General features: G+C 36.2%; 1 protein-coding gene across 3 annotated transcripts in view; it reads left to right on the top strand.

Moving 5' to 3' along the window:
• Adamts6 (ADAM metallopeptidase with thrombospondin type 1 motif 6) overlaps positions 1–24,761 on the top strand; it is a 217,360-nt gene that overhangs the window by 136,841 nt on the left and 55,758 nt on the right. For all 3 annotated transcript variants that reach the window (XR_007214095.1, XM_048368168.1, XM_048368166.1), the window contains 5 exons: positions 8,974–9,107; positions 10,627–10,750; positions 11,559–11,639; positions 14,360–14,523; positions 15,151–15,289. Coding sequence is in view for 2 of the 3 variants with exons in the window: in XM_048368168.1 (XP_048224125.1) it covers positions 8,974–9,107; positions 10,627–10,750; positions 11,559–11,639; positions 14,360–14,523; positions 15,151–15,289 (642 nt within the window). In the remaining variant the exon portion in view is untranslated. The remainder of the gene's footprint in view (positions 1–8,973; positions 9,108–10,626; positions 10,751–11,558; positions 11,640–14,359; positions 14,524–15,150; positions 15,290–24,761) is intronic.

The raw sequence follows: 24,761 nt of genomic DNA, 5'->3' as shown, positions 1-24,761 counted from the left end.
TTATTCTGACTTCTGTTTTTAATCAGCAGAGCTTCGTTTTGTCTGTCCCAGAACTTCATATAACTTGTATTAATGCTATATACACTCCTCTGTGTAAGGCTTCTTTAAAGCCATTGCTTTTGAGCAATTGTTGAATTCAGAAGGAATAGCTCATCTCTTTTTATTGCAAAGCAATAGTCCATTGAAGAAACCACAGTTTTCATCTTACTCTCCACAGACACTTTGGTTCTTCTTAGTGTTGAGCTGTCATGCCTGGCTAAGCTGCTATGAACATTTGTGAACAGCTCTTATTCTGAGCATATATTTCCATTTCTCTTGAGTAAAGACACAGAGGTGAAATTACTGGTCAATAGGACAAGTGTAAGTTGAGTTTTAAAAGAACCATTAGATGTTTTGTGAAGTGATGGTACTATATTGCATTCTCACTAACAATATTTGAGAGCCTTATTTATTTCACTTACCAGTAATTTTTCTTTCTGGTGTCTCAATGGAGATTTAATTTAACTATTGTGATGGTCGATTATATTGACGCTGATTTTCTGTAGTTAGGACCCATTTATATATTTTCATACTCTGCTCAAATCTTTTGCCTTTTAAAGCCATGGTTAATTAAATGTTTTTTATTGCCTAGTTGTATTTATTTGTGTAGTACAAGGTGGTAATTTGATACATGTAGTGTGTAATAATCAAATCAGGACAATTACATTTCCATCTATCAGATATTACCAGTTCTCTTTTAGAGACCTTGAAATTCATACACACATATATACATATATGCATATATAAATTTTATAAATATGACTATATACATAATTTTAAAATTTATTCATCCATTAATAGATTGATAGCTTGGTTTTTGATTGATTCTATATCTTGCCTGTTGTAAATAGTACCACAGAAAGCATGGATGTGTTTTGGTATCTCTTTGAATAATGATTCCATTTCCTTGGAATGTGTACTTAGAACTGAATGGTTCTACTTCTTGATGTGTGAGGCACTTCATTACTGTTTTCTATAGTGTTTGCACTAATTTACTTTCCTACCAACAGTTCATAATTTTCCTTTTTACAACATCATCACCAGTATTTCTTAATTTTTGTCCTTTGAATAGAGCATTCTAAATAGAGTATAAGGTCTTGCACATCTTTTATTAAATGTATTCCTGAGCAATTTGTGTTTTATTTTTCTTTTTAATTATTTGATTTAGTATATAAAAATAAAATTGATTTTAGTGTATTAACTTTGTATTCTGTGACATTTCTAAGCTCTGATATTCTAATAGTTGTCTTGAAGATTATATTTTCATGACAAGCAGTCATATTTCTCTCATATTTCCTTTTTTCTGCTTTATGTTTTATTACCTTAATGTACTAGATTGTTTATCTAATACAATTTGTGCATATACTGATTCTATATTGTTTTCTTTATTCTGTGAAAATGCTGACAGGCTTGGTAGACTTTTCCACATCAAAAAACTTTATAACCTCAAGATAAACTCTATATAATGATATTAATATATATACATATATATGTTTGGGCTTTTAACTGAATTATTACATATATATTTGTAAGCAATACTGAATTGTAGGGTTTTTTTTAATACATGTGGTATCTTTAACAAATTTTAGTAGCTGGATTCCAGAGTATAATGTTTATTAATTTGAAAGAGTTTGCAAAAGTTGATATGAGTTCTTACAATAGATTTCACTTGTAAAAACACTCAAGTTTATTTTTTCTATATGAAAAAAATGCTGCAAATTCTACTCCATTAATTAATAAGGATTTTCATATTTTTCAAAACTTTTTTCTCTTCCATTTTTTAAAGAAATTTGTTCTTTCCATGTTGTCCAATTTATTGATAGCAATTGATCATAACATGTATTTTGTTTAATATCTTATTTTGTTCAACATCTGTAGGTTATGTAGTGATATATATCCTAATTTCTGACAGTGAAGACAGTTATGTCTTCTTTGTTTATGATTATGAGTTTTGCTTGGAATTTATCAATCTCTTAATCTCTTAATCCAAATTTTGGTTTTAGCATAATTCTCTTTCTAGTTCTTAATTTTTGCTTTTATAACATTATATTATTTATTTTTAGTGTACTTTTCTCATTGCATTGTTCAGTTTGTAATTTTATTTCTTTAAGGTCAAACTAATTTTATTTATGCTTAGATTTCCTCTATACTATGGGTTTCTTAAAATCACTTTTATAATTTTTAAGTATTTTCTAGATATCTGTTTCATTAATTATAATCAGAGAATGGTCTGTATTCTTAATGAATGTCCTAGGTACATGTGAAAATGATATGTTTTCTACAGTTACTGGATACTATTCTAAATTCTTTTTTTTTTTTTTTTTGCCAGTCCTGGGCCTTGGACTCAGGGCCTGAGCACTGTTCTTGGCTTCTTTTTGCTCAAGGCTAGCACTCTGCCACTTGAGTCACAGCGCCACTTCTGGCCATTTTCTGTATATGTGGTGCTGGGGAATCGAACCCAGGGCTTCAAGTATACGAGGCAAGCGCTCTTGCCACTAGGCCATATCCACAGCCCTGGATACTATTCTATACATATTGAGGTCAAGTTGACTTAGAGTGTTTTTCTTATTTTTCTACTAACTACTGAAAGAAGTGTCAAAATCTACAGTTAGTATATGATTCCATGTTCTCTATTTGGCTTTTCTTTGTTCAAGTCTTATTTTCTTATACAATGTTTTCATTATCTTTAAATAGTTGCACAAAGGAGTTACCATTCAACAAATAAGTTTACAAGTACAATGCAACCTGATCAACATCGCCCCTTTCATAATTCTCTCTGTCTTACCCAACCTATCCTCTCAATTTTCATACTTTCATAGGGTATGCACTGAATATTATGGCTGCATTCTATTTCCCCTCCTTTCTTCATTTCAATACCCCACTCCTCTATTTGTTTTTGTTTAATCAACAAGTTTATAATGTTGCAGTTAACTATAGTAAATTAGAGACCTAGAATTGATTACTCTTATAACTGAAGTTTATAATTTTGACCAGAACCTTCCCAGTTTCTCTCCACTCAGCCAATCTTTGCTCTCTGTTTTCTGTTTCTATGAGTTTGACATTTTTAGGTTCTACATACAAATGAGATCATGCAGTGTTTCTTTTCCTGAGCCTGACTTATTTCACTTAGCATACTGTCTTCCAAGTCCAAGCATTTGTTTCAAGTGATAGCAATTGCTTTTTCCTAAGACTGAAATGTATAACATAATTCATAATAAGCTATATGTATGTATGCATGCGTGTGTGTGTGTGTGTGTGTGTGTGCACGCCTCACAATTTCTATGTCTATTCATCTATCAACAACTTAAATTGTTTCTCTATATTGGCTGCTAGGGAATAAAATATGAGAATGAAGTGATCTCATTGAACTTGTGATTTTATATTCCTTGGATATATCTCCACAAGGGGGAATGCAGCATCTTATAGTAGTTTTGGTTTTAAATTTTTGAGGAAACTCTTTGCTGTTTTCCATTTGGCAGTAATAGATCACATTCCTGCCAACAGCGTGTAAGAATTCCCTTTTCTCAGAACTCCTTCTGCCGCTTGTTATCTTATGACTTTCAGCTAATCAGTGTCATAATAAGTATGAGATAATATCTCTTTGTGGTTTGATTTTCTTTTCCTTGATGATATACCTGTCAATTCAGTCCTATTGCTTATTTTTTCAGTGGAGTTTTTTTTACTTTACTATTGAGTTCTGTTTGTTCCTTCAGTCGTTCATCTCATCAAATATATGGTGAGAAAATATATTTGCCAATCCCATAGGTCTCTTTTCATTTTGCTGTTTCCTTTGCTGTGAAAAACACTTTACTTCCATACAGTCCCACTTGTTTATCTTGGCTTTTGTCATGTACACTGTAGGTGTCATATCCAAAGTCATTACAACCACACTGCCTTGAAGCGTTATTGAGAGTCTAATAGACTTTCTTGACCAGGCTGGTTTTGAACCATGATCCTCAGTTATCAGTCTCCTGAGTAGCTAGGATTACAAGTCTGAGCCACCATGACCCAGCCTTGTTGAAAATTTTTATATTGAAGATTGTTAGATTGTCAGTTGCTTTTTCTGCATCTATTCAGATGATCATCTAAGGTTTGCCTGTTGCTTTTTATACTAACACAATGTATTATGTTTATTGATTTGTATTGTTATGCCATCCTTTCATCTTTAGGATAAATCCTGCTGGGTCGTGACCATTGTGATCAGAATAGATGATAGAAATTGTTATTCTATTAAATTAGTTGATTCTTGTTGTATGGTCTAATTATTCTAGTATAAAATGATTCCGATATTAAATTTCTTCTTTTATGGCTTACCTAGTGCATATCCTAGAGAATGCATGCCCTTGAGAGAAATGTATTTAATGTTGTTGTGCTGTATGTCTGTTAAGGACATTGATCTACAATATAAACTCCATCATTTTCCTGTTGAATTTCTGTCTGGATGACAGAAATCTGTTTTTGAGAGTAGACTGTTGAAGCTCCCTACTGTTTTATTGCTGCGTATTTTTCTTAACAGGTCTGTTCATATTTGCTTTATTATATATTTAGTTTCTCTAGTGTTAGATGCATATATATCTGGAAGTGTTATTTATAATAATTTTCTTGGTCTTTTCTACTCTCTATTAAAGGGAGTGTGTGTGTGTGCACATGCGCACATGCTGATTCTGTAGCTCAAACTCAGGGCTTGGGCTGACTTTAATGTTTAAGTTCTATTATACTATACCTTTCACTTTTTCTTTGGGTTGAACTTTATTAAAGAACACTGAGCTTCCTATACCTAGATGTTAATCTTCTCAGATTTGAAAAGGTTTTAGCCATTTTTTTTCTTTAAGCAAGCTTCCTTTCCCTTAAGAGTCCCACACCATGTGAATATTATAGCTCTTTTTTAAATTATTTTGCCATAAATTGTGTTGGATTTCTTTTCATTCCTTTTTTCTTTTTCAGTGAATGACCCCATTTGAGCCCACTGATTATTTTTTTCCGGTTGAGTCTAGTGTTGATATCTCTGATGCACTTTTCATTTATTATATTCAGCTCCAGAACTTTTGTTTTGTTTTTCTTTGCTCTGTATATGTGTGTGTGCTTGTGCATATGTGTGTGAGTGAGAGAGAGAGAGATCTGCCTCTATCAAACATCTCATTTGCTCATGTGCTACTTTTCTGAATTAAATAGTTGAATATCTTTGCTCTCTTGTAGCTCCTTTTTCTTTCCCCCTACCCCCTTTTTCTCCTCCTTCTTTCTTTGTTACTTTCACTGGGGCTTCAGCATAAGGTCTTAGATGGTATCTTTAAGCTCCTATATCTCTAACAAATAATTGCTTTTAGTTTTTATCAGGTCTTTTGTAGATCTCTAGTTCCTTAGAATTATTTGCTCTGTGTTTTCTTGATTTTTCTTGTTCCTTAAATTCTTGTGTTCACATTTGAGGAAGCAGTTACTCTAGTAGTTTTTACTGAGTTCTTCAGCAAAGAACCCACTGCAGCATGCTGAATTCTACCAGATATCAATTATTGGTACCTACTCCATACATACTGTTCTCTCTTGTGGAGAAATTCTCCCAGGTAACTTGAGGGGATTGATGGAGTTGGGATAGATGGGGAAGAATGATAGAAGAGGTTGACTTGGTCAAGATGCCTTGAACTCATAAACTGATATGTTCAATTGAAACCCTTAGTACAATTACTTAAAGATAATAATAATAATAATAAAGATTTGATGTTCTTCTTTAGATCACATAAAGCAGCCCCAAGTGCTGATAGCCCCCTGTTTATTTTTCTTACAGTGGTGTGCTAGACTGTTGTGCCTTCTTCTAGTCTTGCAAAGTTGATCCTGAGCTAGATATCTGTGTTATATACTTGCACTAGACCCTTATCCATGGGGGCACACATAGATTGCTGATCTTGAGAAATGAGGAGGAGGCCTTCAGGGTTTTCACATCATCCATTGTGAGAGTGTCCACAGGTGAAATATCCCAAATGGTTCATGAATTACCTTCTTGATGGAAATATCATCATTTATTAAGCCTGTGGCCTTTCTTCTCTGTCTCTAGATTTTCTAAGACACTAAAGCCATACCTATCAACACAGTAGTTTGGGCAGGATGAAAAAGAAGTGAGCCTCCTTCTTAGTGTTCCACACAGCTGAGGGAGCTTTCATATCATTTGTGCCCTACTGGAGAAATAATGGGCTGTGTGGATGTTTTAGACACAGATATGAAACTATAGTGAAGATCAAATGAAACTATTCTCCTTTTTAATGTTAATTGTGTTGTCGAGGTGCTGTACAGAGGGGTTACAGTTACCTAAGTAAGGCAACAAGTACATTTCTTGTCAAACCTTGTTAGCCCCTCTCTCATTTTTCTCCCACTTTCCCTTCTCCCTGACTCCCCTCCACCCACCCACCCCCCAAAATTGATGAGACAAAGAACAAAGGGTGAACTAATGTAACAGTAAAACTCACAAGATGCTATGTTGGAAAAGAAACTATTCTTAAATCTGTCCTCAGATTTGTTTGTTTGTTTTTGTTTCAATGGTTGGCTGGAACTCCCATGGAGTCTCAGTCTCACAAAAGGTACTCTCATTTGTAGGTGGTTGTAAAAGTCATTGCTTCTGCAGGAGAATAATAAAGACTTCTCTTATTCAGTCTTGATTATGTCACGCCAAAAGTACCTTTTCTGAAGGTTCATTGTAACAGGAAAAGTTGAACACGTGTTCAGCAGTAAACAAGAAATTTATTCCTATTTCCATGATGCAGGACAGTGGGCTAAGGAATCCAATCAGTGTCTTTCCAACCAAATACTACCTTATATGATTAATATTATGTTATAATTGGGTTAGCAATCTTAGAACATAATGTGCTATGTTAAATTCTAAAACATTAGAAATGAGAAAAGCACTGTTAATTATGATAAAAATCCCTATGCAGTCCACAGAAATTTAGAGTCATATTGTTCTTGAGAATCCTATAAAAACAATTAATTTTATTATGATTTCAGGAAGAAATAATTGTATTTACTACTTTTCATTCTTTTGTTAGTATAGAAAAATGTGTCATTAACCTAAGCCAAAAAACAATATTATTAGTTATGTAGAAGCATTTTTTCTTTGAAAAAATAGAAAGAAACATGGACCTGGATTCTAGCTGTAGAATATATAAACTGGTAGCTTAGGACAAGTTTTTCCAAACCAGAGTAGTTTGTGCTTAAAAAAAAAGGTCTAGGCTTTCATCATTCCTCCCCACCTTCCACCCCCCCCCCCCAACACTGAGACTTGAACTCAAGGCCTCAGGCTCTCTCTTGGCTTTTTCACTCACAACTGGCCAGTACTCTACCATTTGAGTCATACCTTCATTTCAAACTTTTTGCTGGTTATTTGGAGATAAGAGTCTAGAATTTGTCTGCCTGGCCTGGCTTCAAACAGATCCTCAGATCTCCACCTCCTGAGTAACTTGGATTATAGGCAGGAGCCACAGGTACCACTTGCCTTTTATTAAAAAAATAATAATAAATTATACCTAAAATTTTTGGGACATTTTTTGCATAACAATTTAAATAAAATAGTTATTTACCCCAGTAGAATGTGCTACTTCTAATTTATTATTAATGACATCATTCAATGTAACTCCATTTAAAAAATATATATACTCACGTTGCAGAAATCAAATTTCTAAGAAACTTCACTAGAACCTAGGCATATTTTTATTTATCTGCCTAATTTACCTTTTCTTGGAGTTGTCTTCTTTATTTCTAAGAATAAGACCAAAGTATTATAAACCTCACAGAATGAAGATTTTAAAGTAAATATTTTAACACATAATTTTGTAACTACATATTTACAAGTGACATCTTTTAATGGGCTATTTTCCTTACAATTAATCTACATTAGTTTTGTTATCCAATACCTATTATAAAGTCATGATATTTAGTGTTCTTATTGCCACTACTGTTTTTTACTTTATCCTTTAAAAGTACATGTTTCTAAGATGATAACACCCAAATTAGTATATACATTTATTCACAAGAGAACATTAAGATATTATTTAATTATTCAATTGTAATGAAGAAATGTTGAAAACCAATGATTTTATGTTTATCATTAATTTATTAATCTCATACAAATTGTCCATGTTTAAGTGCTGTCATTAACTTTCTGTTTACATTACTAGTCTCACAAGAATCTATCTTGACATGATAAACTCAAACTCTTAGAATGTGATACTATTAAGGGCAAAACAAATTTAGTTTTGTTTTAAAACTACATATCCTTGTTTGGTGTAGCAGAATTTACTTATAAGCCTCATGAGTATATATAACAGGAGTTTTTGTTGTTATTTCAATCCTCCTTAAGCTTTATTTCCTTGATTTTTAGAAATATTTTTCTTTCCTAATTTTTTTAACATCTGATTATATCCACTGTGATTCCTTTGGAACTAAAATATATTGAAAACATACAGTAGAAGTACCTGAAAAATTTAACACATTAAAACTACTCAGAAGGGCCTTTTTTAAGTTGCATAAATAAGGAAAATAAGAATTAACTTATTTTAGTTTAGTTCACAGTGCCTGTACTTTAACTCAGAGCTTCATACTTGCCTTTAGCTTTTGTGATCAAGGCAGGTGCTCTCTTTGAGCCACAGCTCCACTTCTGGCCTTTTGCTAGTTAATGGGAGATAAAAATCTCTTGGATTTGTCTGCTCAGGCTGGTTTTGAACCTTGATCCACATATCTCTGCCTCCTGTGTAGCTAGGACTACAAGTATGAGACCTGGTGTCCAGCAAACATGCTTTTTTTTTTTTTTTAAAGAGGAAAGAAACTTATACATCTAGGTATATAATCAGGTAACAGTATGTATGAGTTATAATTTTGCTGTAACTATTACGAATTCATCCTTCATAAGAACAATCCTATTTTAAAAATTGCTCTTCTGTTTTATTTGTTCAGGTGGTGTAAAGCCGTGTGCATTAAACTGTTTGGCTGAAGGTTACAATTTCTACACTGAACGTGCCCCTGCAGTGATTGATGGGACCCAGTGCAATGCAGATTCATTGGATATTTGTATCAATGGAGAATGCAAGGTTGCTCAGATTTTACTCCTCATTGGGGTTTTTGAGACTTCTATCTTTTTCTCAATGAATAGATGGTGTTTATTTCTAGTTAATTTGTTTTTAAGAAAGTCTTTAGGCAAATTCAATTTTAAATCAAGTCCATCAGTTATGTAGAAAGACCCATTCATATTTATGCACAAGAGTAATGTGACTTGATCTGATCATTCTTGTTTAAAGCAGTTGCTAGGGATATGAAGCTAGTTTGGAATTTAATTTCCATTATTCTTTTGTTCAGTTTTATAAACAAAACGGTTGAAAAAGAAACAGAGAGTAAGTATTCCTATGACTATCATATATTCTTATTTGCACATGTTATGTCTTTCACAGCATGATTTTTCTTCCAAGTGTGAAACTGCTACAGTCCTCCTCTTTTATCTTTTAAAGTATTTATGATGGTTTTCCTTATACAGTTAGTCTTTATCTTAGTAAAGCATTTACTTTAGGGAATTTGTCAGAATACTTGAAAATTGTAGGAGGAAATGCATGCAATTTTGTTAGATGTGTGTATGAATCTTATCATAATAAGAAAAGCCAAACCACCGTTCTCAGCACTTTTTTGCTTTGTTGGTTTGGTTTAACTTTAAAAAAAGAACATAACTAAATGATAAAGAGAAATAACTGAGAAAGAAGAGATAAAAATGCTGTCTGTTTTGCTTAGTGTCAGCTTTTCCTGGAAAAATTCCTGCCTTTCTGGTTAGTAGATGATAGATGTCATGATTCAGGTGTGTGTGTGTGTGTGTGTGTGTGTGTGTGTGTGTGTGTGTGTGTGTGTACAAGAGAGTATACTTATCTCCTTTAAGGAAAAGTTATTTTGTGATGGCACTTATATTTTTATATATTACAATGTTCCAAGCACAGTTTTTATTCAGGGCTAACATGTATATTACCAATAGCTAATGATTAAATGTGCAAATTCGAGCACCAAACCATGCTAAAAATACTAAAATTCCACATTTTAATACTTACATGAAGAAATAAAAGGTAAAATTTCAGCTTTATACATGGCATGCTTCCATGTTCTCTTTGTTAGAAACAGGAATCTCTAATACTGACAATGCAATATCTAGAATGAGACAGTGGCTTAAGATGAGAAAAAAAAAAAAAACATTGTGGTTAGTCGGGACTACAGGACTATAAGCTATCTTTCTTCATTTTTTTAAATTCTTGATTGGTTGCTAACAAATTACGCTATTGTAAGAATTAGAACATGATGTATATGTGAAAGAAGACATGAGCTGGAATCGAAATATTGGCATCTATTCCTAGGGAGACAAATGGTCTTTCCTTTAAACGTAGAGAATGAGAAATGTTCACTGGGACTTACTGAGAAAAGGAGGCAGAGGGAAAAATAGTTCTTTTCTTTTTTTTTTTTTTTTTTTAACTTCCTTTCCTGGAAGAACAAGTACTTCAGTAAGTGAGATGTATTTGATTCGTGATGCTTCCAAGAGGTTCTTTGTTGACACCCTTGAACATTCTTGTGCGTCTCCAGCACGTGGGCTGTGATAATATCCTGGGGTCGGATGCGCGGGAAGATCGCTGTCGGGTCTGCGGTGGGGATGGAAGCTCCTGTGACGCCCTTGAGGGCTTCTTCAACGACTCCCTGCCCAGAGGAGGTGAGCGCCCCGGGCGGCTGCGCCCCTGCGCTCAGCACTGTAAAACACTCCACTTCTTCTCTCCCCTTAGGTTTGTCTCTGTTTTCAGGCAGACAGTGGTATTATCCCTAAGTTGTTTTCAGTCATTTAAGTTTAATATGGGGCTTTGTGCAAAGTATTTTGAGGAAAAGACTATTCTTTTCCTGCTTGGCTTCATTTAGCTATGCTTGTTTTCCTTTTTTCCCTCCCTCCCTCTCTCCCTCTCTCCCTCCTTCCTTCCCTCCCTTCTTTTTCCTTCTTTCCTTTTGTGTGTGTGTGTGTGTGTGTGTGTGTGTGTGTGTGCGTGTGCTGAAGATAGAACCCAGCCTTTCCTTCCTAATCAGTAATTATTCTCCCAGTAAGCTGCATTCAGCTCTGGATTTGTAAAATATGACGTCCCACAGTGGTGCTCACAACACAATTCCTAAGCTCAAGCTGCCTGTGTTCTCCTTTCCCGGCCTCTTAGATGTCCTAGACTACAGGCATGTACTATCATACCCAACTGGACATGGGAATCCCTAGAATATTGACAAGAGCTTTGTGTGTTAGGAGGAAAATGATGAGCTAATAACAATGGGAGTTTTAAAAACAGAGACAATTTAAAAAACAAACATCTTTTCTCTAAAATATATTCATGAACCTAAAGAAGAATTTGCCCATATTCCCTCACTTATAAAGTACAAAGTCAATGAGAGAATAGAAGAAGTAAGGAACACGGATGACTGGGTAGTTACTGAACACTCATTTTCTGGTAGAGGCTGCTTACTACTGGCTATCTTCTATGTCCCAGGCTACATGGAAGTGGTGCAGATACCCAGAGGCTCTGTCCACATTGAAGTCAGAGAAGTTGCCATGTCAAAGAACTACATTGGTAAGTTGTTTTGCTAGATTTTAAAAATGAATGAGGAAAAGCAAATCAGTATGATTGCTATAAGTTGAGACAATGAAGAAGCCATATTTTGAAAGGTAGAATTGGGGATCTTTATTAAAAGGCCAGTGACTGAATGGTGGACTCGGGTCTCAAAGACCAGCAGCCAGCAAATATACTCAACACTGTTAGGAAACTGAGTCATGCAGGCCAGAGGGGAAGGAAAGAACAAAAACAATACCAGCAAACCAATTCAGCTCCAATGGGGAGCTGGACTGGGATGCCCTGGTGACCAGAGAAGAGCCGGGAGACAGGAGAAGAACATGGAGACATGGGTCTTGGTGTAATGGCACCTGAGCTGGTCAGGGTCTAAATAGGGTCAGGTCAGGGGGCAGGGCCACAGGAAACCCAGACCCAGGCACTGGACTGACACATTTAGTAACCTATCAGCCAAGTGCTGCCCCTGCCTTCAGGAATCAGGTATGAACTTCAGCTGGGGGGTAGGGGGGGGGGCAGGGACTTCACCTACCCCATCCCTGAAGACAAGATCCCAGACCCTACCCCCAACCATGTGGCCGAGGTGGTGCAGGAGCAGACCGGAACCCCTATTTCATTATGAGATGAAAGACATGCTTTGAGGTAGAACACGTTCCTGCTGAAATGAAGTTAAATCCCATGTTTTAGAGGATAATATAAAATGCTAAGTGAAATGCTAGCTTATTTTTTTGTGTGTGTTTTTTTTCCTCCTTTGGTGCTGGTCCTGGGGCTTGAACTTGGGGCCTGAGCTCTAGCCTTGAGAACAATAGCTCTGCCACTTGAGCCATGGCTCCATTTCCTGTGTGTGTGTGTGTGTGTGTGTGTGTGTGTGTTGTTCTCAAGGCTAGAGCTCTGCCACTTGAGCCATGGCTCCACTTCGTGTGTGTGTGTGTGTGTGTGTGTGTGTGTATGTGTGTGTGTTTAACTGAAAATAAGAGTCTCACAGACTTTTGTGCCCAGCTTGGCTTTGAACTGTGATCCTCAGTTCTCAGCCTCCTAAATAGCTATGATTGTAGGTGGAACCAGGGACATTTAGCCTTTTAAAAAGCTTTTTGAATATATTTTTTTCCTATCGAGGTTTTAAAAACTTGTGTATCTATTAATTTTCTATATGATTTTTTTGGAGGGAGAGGGGATGTTGGGAATAGAACAACAGGCATTAGGCAAGTGTTCTTCCACTAAGATATTTCTCTAGTCCTTTCCTTGCTGAGTTTCTTTTCATGCTTTAAAAAGCTTCTTATACTGTAATGTTATGAGAAAAAGTTCTGCTACATTTTCTTCTGGCACTTTATAATTTAACTACATTTACATGTAAACATTTATCCCTCTGGCATTTCTTCTTTTTCTTGGAGTTTTGTTTTTATTGAGGTAAAATTCACATCACATAAAATTGAGCACTTAAAGTGAAAGGGTAAAAGAACAATGAAGGCAGAATCATTTAAAAATACATTTCCAGTCTGTATACAAGTGATGTAAAGAAACACTGAGAGCTATTGATCAATTGAAAGTTAGGAGTGGGAAAGAGAAAGCCATAGAGAGGGTTATTCTGATTAAAATGTAACATATGCACATCTGAAAAGTATAAATATTTGAAAGCATTAAAAATAAAGTGAACAATTCAATGACATTTATACATTCCAAAACATTTTCATCATCCCAACAGAAAACCTTGTGTCCATTAAGCAGTCTGCTGTACCTTTGCCCAAGCCCTTGACAACCATCAATTTATTTTTGGTCCTTATAGTTTTTTTTTTTAACCTATTCTACACTATTCTTTGTATATGGAAGCATGCAATATATGAACTTTTCTGTCTGGCCTCTTCTATATAGGATAATGTTTTTGAAGCTCACTATAGTATAGTATGCAACAATATTTCATTCCTTTTAATAGCTGAATGATATTACATTATGAGTCTACCATGGTTTGTTTGTCCATCCGTCTGTGGATACATTGTTTCTATCTTTTGAGCATGAGTATACAAGTCTTTGTTGTGAACTCTTTCAGAATCTATCTGGGAATAGAGTTGGGATGTCTATTTATATATAAAGAATGAGATAGAACATCAGTATTCTCCCCAAAGGCTAGTCTTCTATCTTAGTCCAATTTCTTTGTCTTTACTAATTTAAGCTTTTTGCCCTTGCTATATGTTAGCTTTCTGTATGGACTTGGACCTATTTTTTTTCTTTTTCTTTCTTTCTTTCATTCTTTTCTTTTGGTCTGTCATGAGGCTTGAACTCTGGGCCAGAGCGCTGTCCCTGAGCTCTTCAGCTCAAGGACAGCGCTCTACCACTGGAGCCACAATGTCACTTCCGGTTTTCTGGTGGTTAATTGGAGGTAAGAGTCTCATGGACTTTACTGCCCAGGCTGGCTATGAACCTCAGTCCTCAGATCTCAGCCTCCTGGATAGCTAGGATTGCAGGCGTGAGCCACTGGAGGCCGGCTTGGATCTATTTCTTTAGTTTCTCTTTAGTTCTGATGTCACAGTGTGCAGAGCTCCAGCTTCTCCCTGTGCTGCTCAGTCAATTGCTACTTCACTATTTAGAAGGAGGGAGGGAGGGAGGGAGGGACCAGGAATTGGCCAAGTGTCATCATCTGTCTAAGTGAACATCCATGTTCATTGTATACTTTTGTGCAGTAATTGACCTATGATAATTTAGCAAATGAACTTTCTCATTTTCTTTTCTAGCTTTAAAATCTGAAGGGGACGATTACTACATTAATGGTGCCTGGACTATTGACTGGCCTAGGAAGTTTGATGTTGCTGGAACAGCTTTTCACTACAAGAGACCAACGGATGAACCTGAATCCTTAGAAGCTCTCGGTCCCACCTCTGAAAATCTCATTGTCATGGTAAATGTGTCTTTATCATTTTATTTGTCCTAGTTTTCATCCCCTGTTCTGAGGTGAGAGGGTTTGGATTTTACTATCTCTGTTCTACTGGTGGTGAAATCAAGGTAAATAAAAGTAAAATGATTTCTTTAAGGGAGCAGAATCTGTGCACAGTTAAAGTATTTGCTCTTTCCATGTGTCTGTTTTGTCTTTTGTTGCTTTCTTGAGTAATATTTTTATATCCAAACAAAACAGAAGGGAGAAATGTTTGTAGCCTATCCATGAAAATAAAACTGAGGGGGAAAAAACCCCTGACGTATCTGTTAGACAGGATTGGGATTTCATAGTTAGATCTCCACATATTTACATTATATTCTAGCCAAGTTCATCCTCGCTTTATCACACTCTAAAGAGAGAAACATTTTAATGTATGTGCTTTGAAAGCTAGCTTGAATTTGAGGCCAGCCTAGGCACAAGACTCGTTCACACAGACAGATAGATAAGATAGATACTTTTTAAATGTTTTTTTTTTTTTAAGTTTCCTATAAGACTTGCTATGTAACTTTTTCTTCTTCAAAAGAAATACTAAATATCTGAGTGAAGGCTCATTGTATTCTAATTATCTTCACCAGCTGTTTTCAATGGCAGGTTCTACTCCAGGAACAGAATTTGGGAATTAGGTATAAGTTCAACGTTCCCATCACTCGGACGGGCAGTGGAGATAATGAAGTGGGCTTTACGTGGCACCATCAGCCTTGGTCAGAATGCTCAGCTACTTGCGCTGGAGGTAAGACACCCGCTAGGCAGCCCACCCAGTGGGCTGAATGGAAAGCAAAACATTCTCTCAGTTGTGCTTTGTGTTGGTTGAAGAAGCTAATTGGAAACATTTTTTGCAGGTTTGCTTCAAGCTGTAATTTAGCAAAAGAAACTTTACTTTAATTGTATTATATTCCATTTGTTTTCAACCTCATGTAATTTATACAGATTTGTTGGTAAAATACATCTTGGCACAATGAGTGTCTCTGCTGCTGTTCTTCCCGACTATCTTGAAGGTGGGCTGTTTTTTGTTGTTTTTGTGTATGAATATATTCTTCATAAAGAACATAAAAAGTTTTTCCATAAGAAAATGAGCAAAACTCAGACATCACAGATACAACTTCTTAGAATGGGGGAAGAGAATGTATGTGTGCCTGTGTTTGTGTGATGGTGTGTTTCCCACAACCCTGTTCAAACTCCCTTCTCCGCCATCAAAGTTAAGAGGCTACATAATGGGAAGCTACAAGTAATGATTGGTGTCTGGTTCTCTGGGCTAATGGTGTGTAGCAATCCCGTTACAATTCCTCAGAGAGATAGAAGCAGCTGCTAGGCACTGGTTGGTGATATGTTGGTTGTCCCATGTGCGTTTTTCATGGGTGCCTTTTCCCCACAATTTACTCTATTCCTAATCCTCCTCCCTCTAGTGGCCACCAATGCAATTCTTTACCTCTGGCTGGGAGAGCAGGACAGTTGGCTTCCTTCAAAGCCAACACCCTTGCTGCTGCATGGACTGGTGAGTAGAAGTGCTGTGCAAGCAGCATCTTCCTTCTCTCTGGAGACTAACGCATGGCCTCCACCGCATACTGGGGTCCCACTACCCAAGGAAACAAGCCGGGTCCTCAGACCTGGTCTGGACTTGAACACCACCTCACCACTCCAAAAGCAAAGACTCACTTTTCAGGACTGATGTTTAGAGTGAGTCAAGGTGAAACCGAGTCCTTTAATGTATGACCTACACCCCCAGTCTGAATCAAGAAGAGGGAATTCCCTCTTCTTGTCCCATATCCCTATCTTGTCCCATAGTCATGGAGTCGCTAATCCCTCTGATTCTTTGAGACTTGGAGAAATCATTTTCAGAGAGAGGATTATCATACAACAGATTCCACAGTTTTAAGCTCGTAAGAATCAAATTGTCAATGAACTACAACTCCAATTTTCATAGTGAAGGCTATGTGAAAAAAATCAAAAGAGCAAAGTAATAATCTATTAATGGTCTCTTCCATGTGAAATATCATTATATTTTTAAAATTCTCTAATCCCTACCCATTTTACCTGTGAAATGGTACTTTATACTGCTATACCACATTGCTTTCTTTTAATAAATACAAAGTTCCTGCTAATGCCACTAATGGCATTACTGCTTATTCAAGTGAGTGCCACTGCTTTATTTTTAGTGGCATTTACATATATATTTGTTACAATTGCATTACTTTTAGTCTGGATAAATTAACTTTCCCTCTTCCACATACCAATAAAAAAATCTCCATTAGAAGAGCACATACAGAGCTCGGTCCCTGAGGCAAAGTAAGATAAACCTATTAAAGCAGAGTCCAAATAATTTAAAGTCTAGGAAATTCCAAAAGGCTAAAATTAAGGTTGCTTAGCTTAGAGAAGAGAAGAAGGCAATGGGGTAGTGTGTTAGTGTCTTCAAGTGTGTGACAGAATGTTGAATGGGAAATCGTTGGAGCCTGTTCTTTTTCTGAAATTGCTATATATGGGGATGGTTTAGAGTCTTGTCTGAGGCCAACGAGGGATTAAGCAAATTCTCAATGTTCTTTCAACCCTATGATTCTGTTTGTTCAGAGGACAGATAGTGTAACAACAACAACAAAAAATGGAAGGGGTAGGGGAAATGCAATGAAACATTAATCCAAAAGGAAAACAATTGTTTTATTTCGAGTAAAAATTATGAAGAAAATCTAAAACATTGGTGGTGATTTATAACATGTGTATTGAGAAAAATTAGAAATGACTTCCTATGATTTGGGGATAAAACAAGGAAACAAAAAGCAGGGTGGGAGAAAAGCCCCGGGAAGGCGTGTTTTCTCTTCCTTATATGTATGTTTTTGATGCTGGAGCTTCTATCTTAGATATTTGAGGTAGTTCTTGGAAGCCAAAATCTGGTTGCTTCTGAGTGGTGATGAATTTGAATTAGGCCTTTAGCACATTACCTTCTGTGGGAGAGGAAGGTGCGGCGATTGAAAGTTGCCGTATGAGGTGTCATTTAGCTTGATAAGTGCTTCTCAAAGTGAGGTCCCTAGACCTCCACCATCAACACCAACTGAGCAGTGACTGGAAATGTCGATGTGGGGACCCATTTCAGGCCTACTGAGTAGGAGTTCTTCAACTGGGGACCAGGAGTCTACGATTCTGATTCTCACCCAAGTTTGTGTGTCATGGGTGTTGACTTTCAGAGAAACTGAACTCTAGCACTTGAGGTACACAACCCATAGCCTGGCCACGGAAGCCTGCGCCTCGCAGGAGACTCATTTTGCAGGGCAGAACAATATTTTAGAACACACCGGGCACTTAATAAATGTTCATGAGCAGTCAATGAGTGAGAGGAATTAATTTTGACAAGCATACAAATGAGAGTTTAGAATGTGTAAGTATTCTATAGTAGAAAGAGCGCAAGTAGCACACAGCAGAGACTATAGAACATCCTAGGGTAGGTAGGCTAGTGTAAATAACAATCATTGAAGCTCCTCTCAGTATATATACCCCTACTTTAACCATAATTTTCTAAATAAGGAAGCCTATGTTTGAGGAACATAATGTCCTGTGAGACTCAGGAATTTAAATCAAAGGGAGAACCAGAGTCACTACTCAGTAATGGTTAAGTGAAGCTTCAGCAGTTTAAAAACCTTTCAAGAAAAAGTCATGTATACTTTATTTTTGTTCAGAAACTTAATATTAATACAAAGTCAGCTCATAATTGTGATATTCTAGTTTTATCTATCTAGAGAAGTTATTGAGACTGTCATTTCTTTAAGTGCAGAAAGAGAAAGCAAGACATGTCAAAGAACTTTCAGTTTTAGTCAGAAGAGAGTCCCTCAAGTTTCTTACCAGATGACTCATTCTTATCCACCTACTTATGCTGGTAAAATGATTGCCCTTTATATGTTCTATTAATGTCCAGACTTTTGAACTTTGAATTTGGGAGCCGTGATGATAGCTTTTTCTAATGAAAAAAAAATAAGATAAGACAATTTCAGACTTTCTGTTGCTTAGCACACCCAATGACAAATCTAATATGCAGGAAACATTGCGGCTGAGTCAGTCCAAGTAATGGCCTTCGCTCTGAGTCAGTGATGAAACACTTCCTTAGCGTGATTGGGAACATTGAGATGCTACAGGGTGTTGCTTTTAGGATAAATGTAATTTTTAAGATACAGCTGTGACTCTGCCTCTTCAAGAAAACCCAGTGAATTAAAACTTGCCTATTTTCAGACCCATTGGCACTCCTGCTAGAGTTTCTTTATCCTTTGTTCAAACTACTGCATACTTTGTAATTCATCTGACTCGCAAATTTATGCACTACCAATACTAGGATTAGTGAATAGCATGTGCTCATTGATAGAGAAACGGTTGAGAAACACAGCACAAAAAGTTTTATTTTGAATAGTAATTTGTGCCAGTGGACCTTTTTCAAGGTTAAAATAAAATGTGTATATTTATTCTTTGATCTTTAATTTTACAGATTCTCTCTCTGTATGTCTCTCAATCTCTCTTTCTCTCTCTCTCTCCTCTCTCTCTCTGTCTCTCTCTGTCTCTCTCTCTCTCTCTGTCTCTCTCTCTCTCTCTCTCTCCTTCCCCTGCCTCTTTTTTTGCTGGTATTTGGCTAGATGGTGGTTCTCAAATTTTAGCATGCTTCAGAATTGCTTGGAAGGCTTCAAACACAACTAGTTCTGCTTTTAGTTTTTGATTCAGCAGGTCTTGCTTTTACATTGCCAACAAGTTTCCAGGTAATACAGGTTCTAATGATAAAAGCACAATACACAATACTTCCAGAAACTTTGCTTGACACATAGATTTCCTAAAATAAATGCCCATTAAAGCAGTGACCAGTTTTTAAGGTAATAATCTATATTACAGTTGTAATTTATACAACCACTAATCTTTTTAACTTACAGGTAGTTCTAACACTAAGATAGGCATTGCTACTATTTTTATTTTGTAGGTAAATGTCAAGTGATACTTTGCTGAAATCCAGACTTAGCAGTTAGTCTCTAGTGATATTTTAATGTAGCATTTGTCTAGTAATTCAAGCATTTCAAACACATGTATGCAAATAGAATAATGCAACCCAGTAAAATTGCTTAATAAAGTGTCAAGGGGGAAGGAGGAAGAGTAATGGGAGGGATGAATTTGATCAAAGAACATGGATACTGGAATGGAAATTTCATATGAACCCTTTTCTATGATTAATATATATTAATAAGAAAGAGAAAATAATAGTTTGACTTTAAATAGAGCTCCTTTACCAGTTAGCAGCTCTATGTAGAGAAACATGCTCTTACTCAAATATATCTCTTTCACTCACTTGAAAGTTTGTTTTATCAAATACTTTCACTAGAAGTAATGTTCTTAACTGCAACACATATTGAAAACACCTGGAAAACTTTAAGCCGTTCTAGTACTTGCTTCCCTAACCCAAGTCTTAGTTAATTGGTTGGGGCATCAGAGTTTGAAAAGATCCCTGAGCAATTCTAATGTGCAGCTCACATTGAAAAGCATTGCCTTTGATTTGGACTAAAAGTTTTAATCCACCCCCACCCCCTAGTTAACATTCAGATGCAAATATCTCTGGGGGTACATTACTAACACACCTCTCACCAATTGGCAAGTAGTTAATTGTAAGTGTTAATGAGGTTTAGGAATGAATATTAGGGCAAGAAAATAAAGACTGACATCAGAGAAGGAATGTAAGAATTGAAAGAATGCCAATCAGTTTCATGATTTTATATAGTGTAGCTCTTGGCCCTCAAACATGCTTAGAGAAAGTATTTTGGTACACCAACAACAGGGGCTAAATCCTAAGGAAGATAAACAGAAAACGAAATAAATAATTTCACATAGTACGTTAAAAACAACATCAATGATAAACCACTTGTTTCCATATTTTTGGAGATCATTTCGCTTAGCATCATCTTATGTGAGCTTATGTACATAGCTAGTGGGCTATTGTGATCATCTGCTAGGACTATCCTAGATGTATACTAATTATTACCAATGAGAAAAACCATAGAGTCTATGTTTCTTTCGGTTTGAGTCACTTCACTTAGTATGATTGTGGGGGCGGGGAGGGAGATAGGGGAGGAAGGAAGGTGAGAGAAAAATGAGGGAGGGGGTAACAAGTTGGAGAGGAAATGTATTCACTACTTCATGTATATAACTGTAAGCCCCCTGTACATCACTTTGACAATAAAAATAAATAAAATGAAAAATAGAACTATAGTACAACCCAACAATCCCATTAATGGGTATATAACCAAAATAAATTCAATCAGTATGTGAAAGAAAAAAAAGGCAAGTATTTTTTGTAGCTCACTTGATGCACATCCTTTCCATCTTTACCGAATGAATCATTTATAAGCATCCAATAAAGATTTTTAAAATGACAAATTGTGCAAAACAGATTTATTTTAAAGCTTTTCATTCTAATTTCAAGTTTCAGGGGGTACTTGGGAACTAAAATGAATGAAGATTGACCATCGCTAATTCAAAATTCTGAAGATACCCCCAATTTTTTATTTTGGATTTCATATTTTCAGATTAGGGATGCTCAACTAATACAGTCTATGCAAATATTCTCAAATAAAACAGTCTTGAAATCTGAAACCGTTCAGTCCTAAGCATTTTGGATAAGGTGTACTCAGCCTGTACATGCCCAGATAGCCATTAGACTCACAGTCAAATCACAACACATAGGATCCCTGTTTTAACTCAGTATTTATAAAAAAAAATAATGAATGCTTTTCTTGTCTGTGCATTCATTGTTTTAGGAAGATAGTTTTTTAAAGGAATGACTCAGACTGCAAAAATATTCACAATTTTTAACTTGTCTTTCTGGGTATCTTCAAATCCCCAATATTCAAACCATTCCCAGTTTGGCTATCTCCCATCTGATTTCACAAAATCTCTTGGCTTTAAATAAAACCTCCCAAACATAAGAGTTGATGCTCTTAGTATTTAACTTTATACCTATTTGGTTTTTTAGAAACTATAAGAATACCTAATTCACCATGAAAAGAAAGATCAAAATTACATATATTGTATTTACTTCTGGTTTATATTTGTACTCCAAATATACAGTCTTTGTCCTTCCATCAGCTTTGTTAACACTCCTAATAATTTGTCCAAATTGTTCTTTCCTAGGACTTTATTTCTGTAGAAGTGAAAATTCGCATGCTAAAAACCTCAATTTGGTTAGGTTCTATAAATAAAAGCATTGTCTGCTATATATTACTTTACAGATAAGGGGGAGAAGTTAAAACTTTGCTTAACTAATCATTGCAAAATGAGACAGATTTATTGCCACAGGCCATATTTTATTTAAATGGAAAACCAAATAGTACAGGTTTTTAAAGCATCTTTTACATGTACTATTTGACCATTAAAGAGTGTGATTGATTTCCAGCTACTATATGAAATTCTGTCATTATTTTCTCTTTTATATCTATGTAATCTATTCTTCTATATGTGATGCTCCTTGCATTTATTTTGATCTCTCTTTCCCAGATGTCATTGTGAGCTTAATGTGAGGGTATGTGTGTGGGGGTGAAAGAAAGAGACAGACAGAATGAATGAATGAATGAATAACATATAAACATGGAGGTTATTCTATATTTTTTTCGATGTCAAATTCTTTTTTAAGTTTATTTTACTTTATGAATCTTTACCCAATTCATCTGGAGTCTTATATTCTTATACTGGAGCTCTCAGATGATTTCTTAAGTGGTTTTCAATTACAATTTTGAATTTTCCTAATTTAGAGCTGTGTTTTTGCCATAAAAATTGTTATTTAGACCTGTCTAATAAACAAAACTCAATATCCTGAGGGTTCCATTAACCCAAGCTTTGAGATTCCTGATTTAGTGTAAAATGGGTGTCATTCACATGGGAAAAATGTCACCTTTACATATAAGCTCACTCTTCAGAGCCATCATAGTGTGCAGAATGTAAATGTTTAGATTCTCTGCACTGCCAATGAAAGAACTAGAGGTCTTAAAGTAGGTGAATTTCTTTATTTGTGTACTGAATATCCTTCTTGATGTGTCTTCTAGCATATGTTTCTCTCCTGGGCCTTTATTAGCTCAGTATGAGATTATTAGATAATTAAAGCAGAAAGTGAAAGGATGGGAAGAAGAAAAGACATATCTACAATGAGCTTCTAATAGCAATTATTTCCTTGTTGCCTAACAAGTTTGTGTAATACCCTACACTGTTCTGTTTAGTAACAACATAATTTTTAGCATAATAACTTTAAAGAATTAAAAAAGCTAATTGCCTTGGACTTTGAAAGGTTAGATGTTTCTATGGAAATACTATATGTTATCTTCGAGGATGATATATTGTTCTGAGTGGATCATTACCTGTAAGCCTAGCTACTCGGGAGAATAAAATGAGGAGGATCATGGTTCAAGGATAGCCCAGGCAATAAAGTCCAGAAGACTCCTCAACAGAGAGTTGAGCATAGTGGCACAGGTCTGTCATCGCAGCTACGAGGAGAAGATGATTGTGATTCAGGCTCATGCCTTGCCAGAAACAAGACCCTATCTCAGAAATACCCAGTGAAAATGAGGGGATGAGATGTGGTTCTCTGGTAGAGTGCCTGCCTAGCAAGTGTGAGAGTTCTGAATTCAAACCTCAGTATAAGAATGCAAGATTGTATAAAGTGTACAATATGTTCTTTTAAGAGCTACTTGGAAGGCAGAGATCAGTGGATCACAGTTTGAGTCTAGTGGGGCATAAAGGTTCATGAGACCCTATCTCAGCCAGTGCTGGGTGTGGTAGCATCTACTTGTCATCCCAGCGTCAGAGAAGACACAATGCCTGGGCTCCGTGGTCAGAGCCGGTCTTCTCTAGTAACACAGGAAAGCACAGGTAGGATGATCACAGCCCAGGCTGGCTCAGGCTTAAAGGACTGTGTGATAAGAACCAACAGACAGAGAGGTTGGAGGTATGGTTCAAATGGTAGAGCACCTGCCTACCGAGATTGAGGTCCTAAGTTCAGTCACCAGTGCCAAGGGAGAAGTGGGGGAAGCGCGGTAAGTATATTCAAAAATAACACTTTGTAGCTGGGCACCAGTGGCTCACGCCTGTGATCTGGCTACTCAGGAGGCTGAGGATCACCAATCAAAGCCAGCCCAGGCAGGAAAGTCTGTGAGACTCTCATCTCCAATTAACCACCAGAAAACCGGAAGTGGCACTGTGGGTCAAAGTGGTAGAGCACTAGCCTTGAGCAGAAGAGCTTAGGAACAGCACCCAGGCCCAGAGTTTAAGCCCCATGACCGACAAAATCAAACAAACAAACACTTTTAAATTTGTTGTTGTTTTTTTAAAGTAACTATTAGAAGACTGGAGAGTGGATAGACACCTTGCAAGCACAAGACCCTGAGTTGAAACGCCACAAGAAACAGTATGCAATGAAATCTGTAGGCTAGTTCCTAATACCTGACAAAAGAAAGAAAAAGCTCGCAAAACATCTCCCTGTTTACCAGAGAAAACAAGAGCCAAATATTTTATTTTATTTAAAAGGACGTCCTTTTAATTTCTTGACAGTTCTAAAATGTCTACCTAGCACATTTAACATCACTAAGAGATTAGTTTGCAGTTGTTTTGGTGAACTAATGGAATGTGTTTTAAACAGGTAGAGTAGTGAGCCTGAACTTCTGCAGACATAATAATCACTAACACTTGTATGGCAGCATATAAAGGATGAATACACTGTGACTTTCAGAGAATTCTCAAACTAGTACAGACAGAAGAAAGCAAAATCAAATCCTTATTTATTTATTTTAGTTTTGATAGTACTGAGGTTTGAACTAAGGGCCTCACACTTGGTAGGCAGACATTCTACCACTCGAGCCATAGCTCACGTTCTTTAATGGTTGTTTCCAAGGTTTGAAATCAAGCAGGAAAGATGTAAAATGACTGAATCCTGTCTAAATTTGCTTATCTTTGACTTGGGAGTTTCTATGTGAAAGTTCCTTGCAAAGGTAAATAACAGGTTACAGATGAAATCGTAGTTGGCATAATTAAGAGCATTTACTTGTTCCCTTATATGCCCCTTTGAAGAACCACAGCTACATAATTCATTTTTGAGAAAATGTCCTGTGACAGGTATTTTTGCTGTCAGATTGTACAATGTACTGTTATTCAAAACTATGAGGGTCCCTTTACATTTTGTTTCTGTGTATACCAAGCTCAGACATAAACCA

This window comes from Perognathus longimembris, chromosome 19, assembly GCF_023159225.1.
Source record: "Perognathus longimembris pacificus isolate PPM17 chromosome 19, ASM2315922v1, whole genome shotgun sequence".
Classification (NCBI taxonomy): Eukaryota; Metazoa; Chordata; class Mammalia; order Rodentia; family Heteromyidae; genus Perognathus; species Perognathus longimembris.
This window is presented reverse-complemented; position numbering and strand designations above follow the sequence as displayed.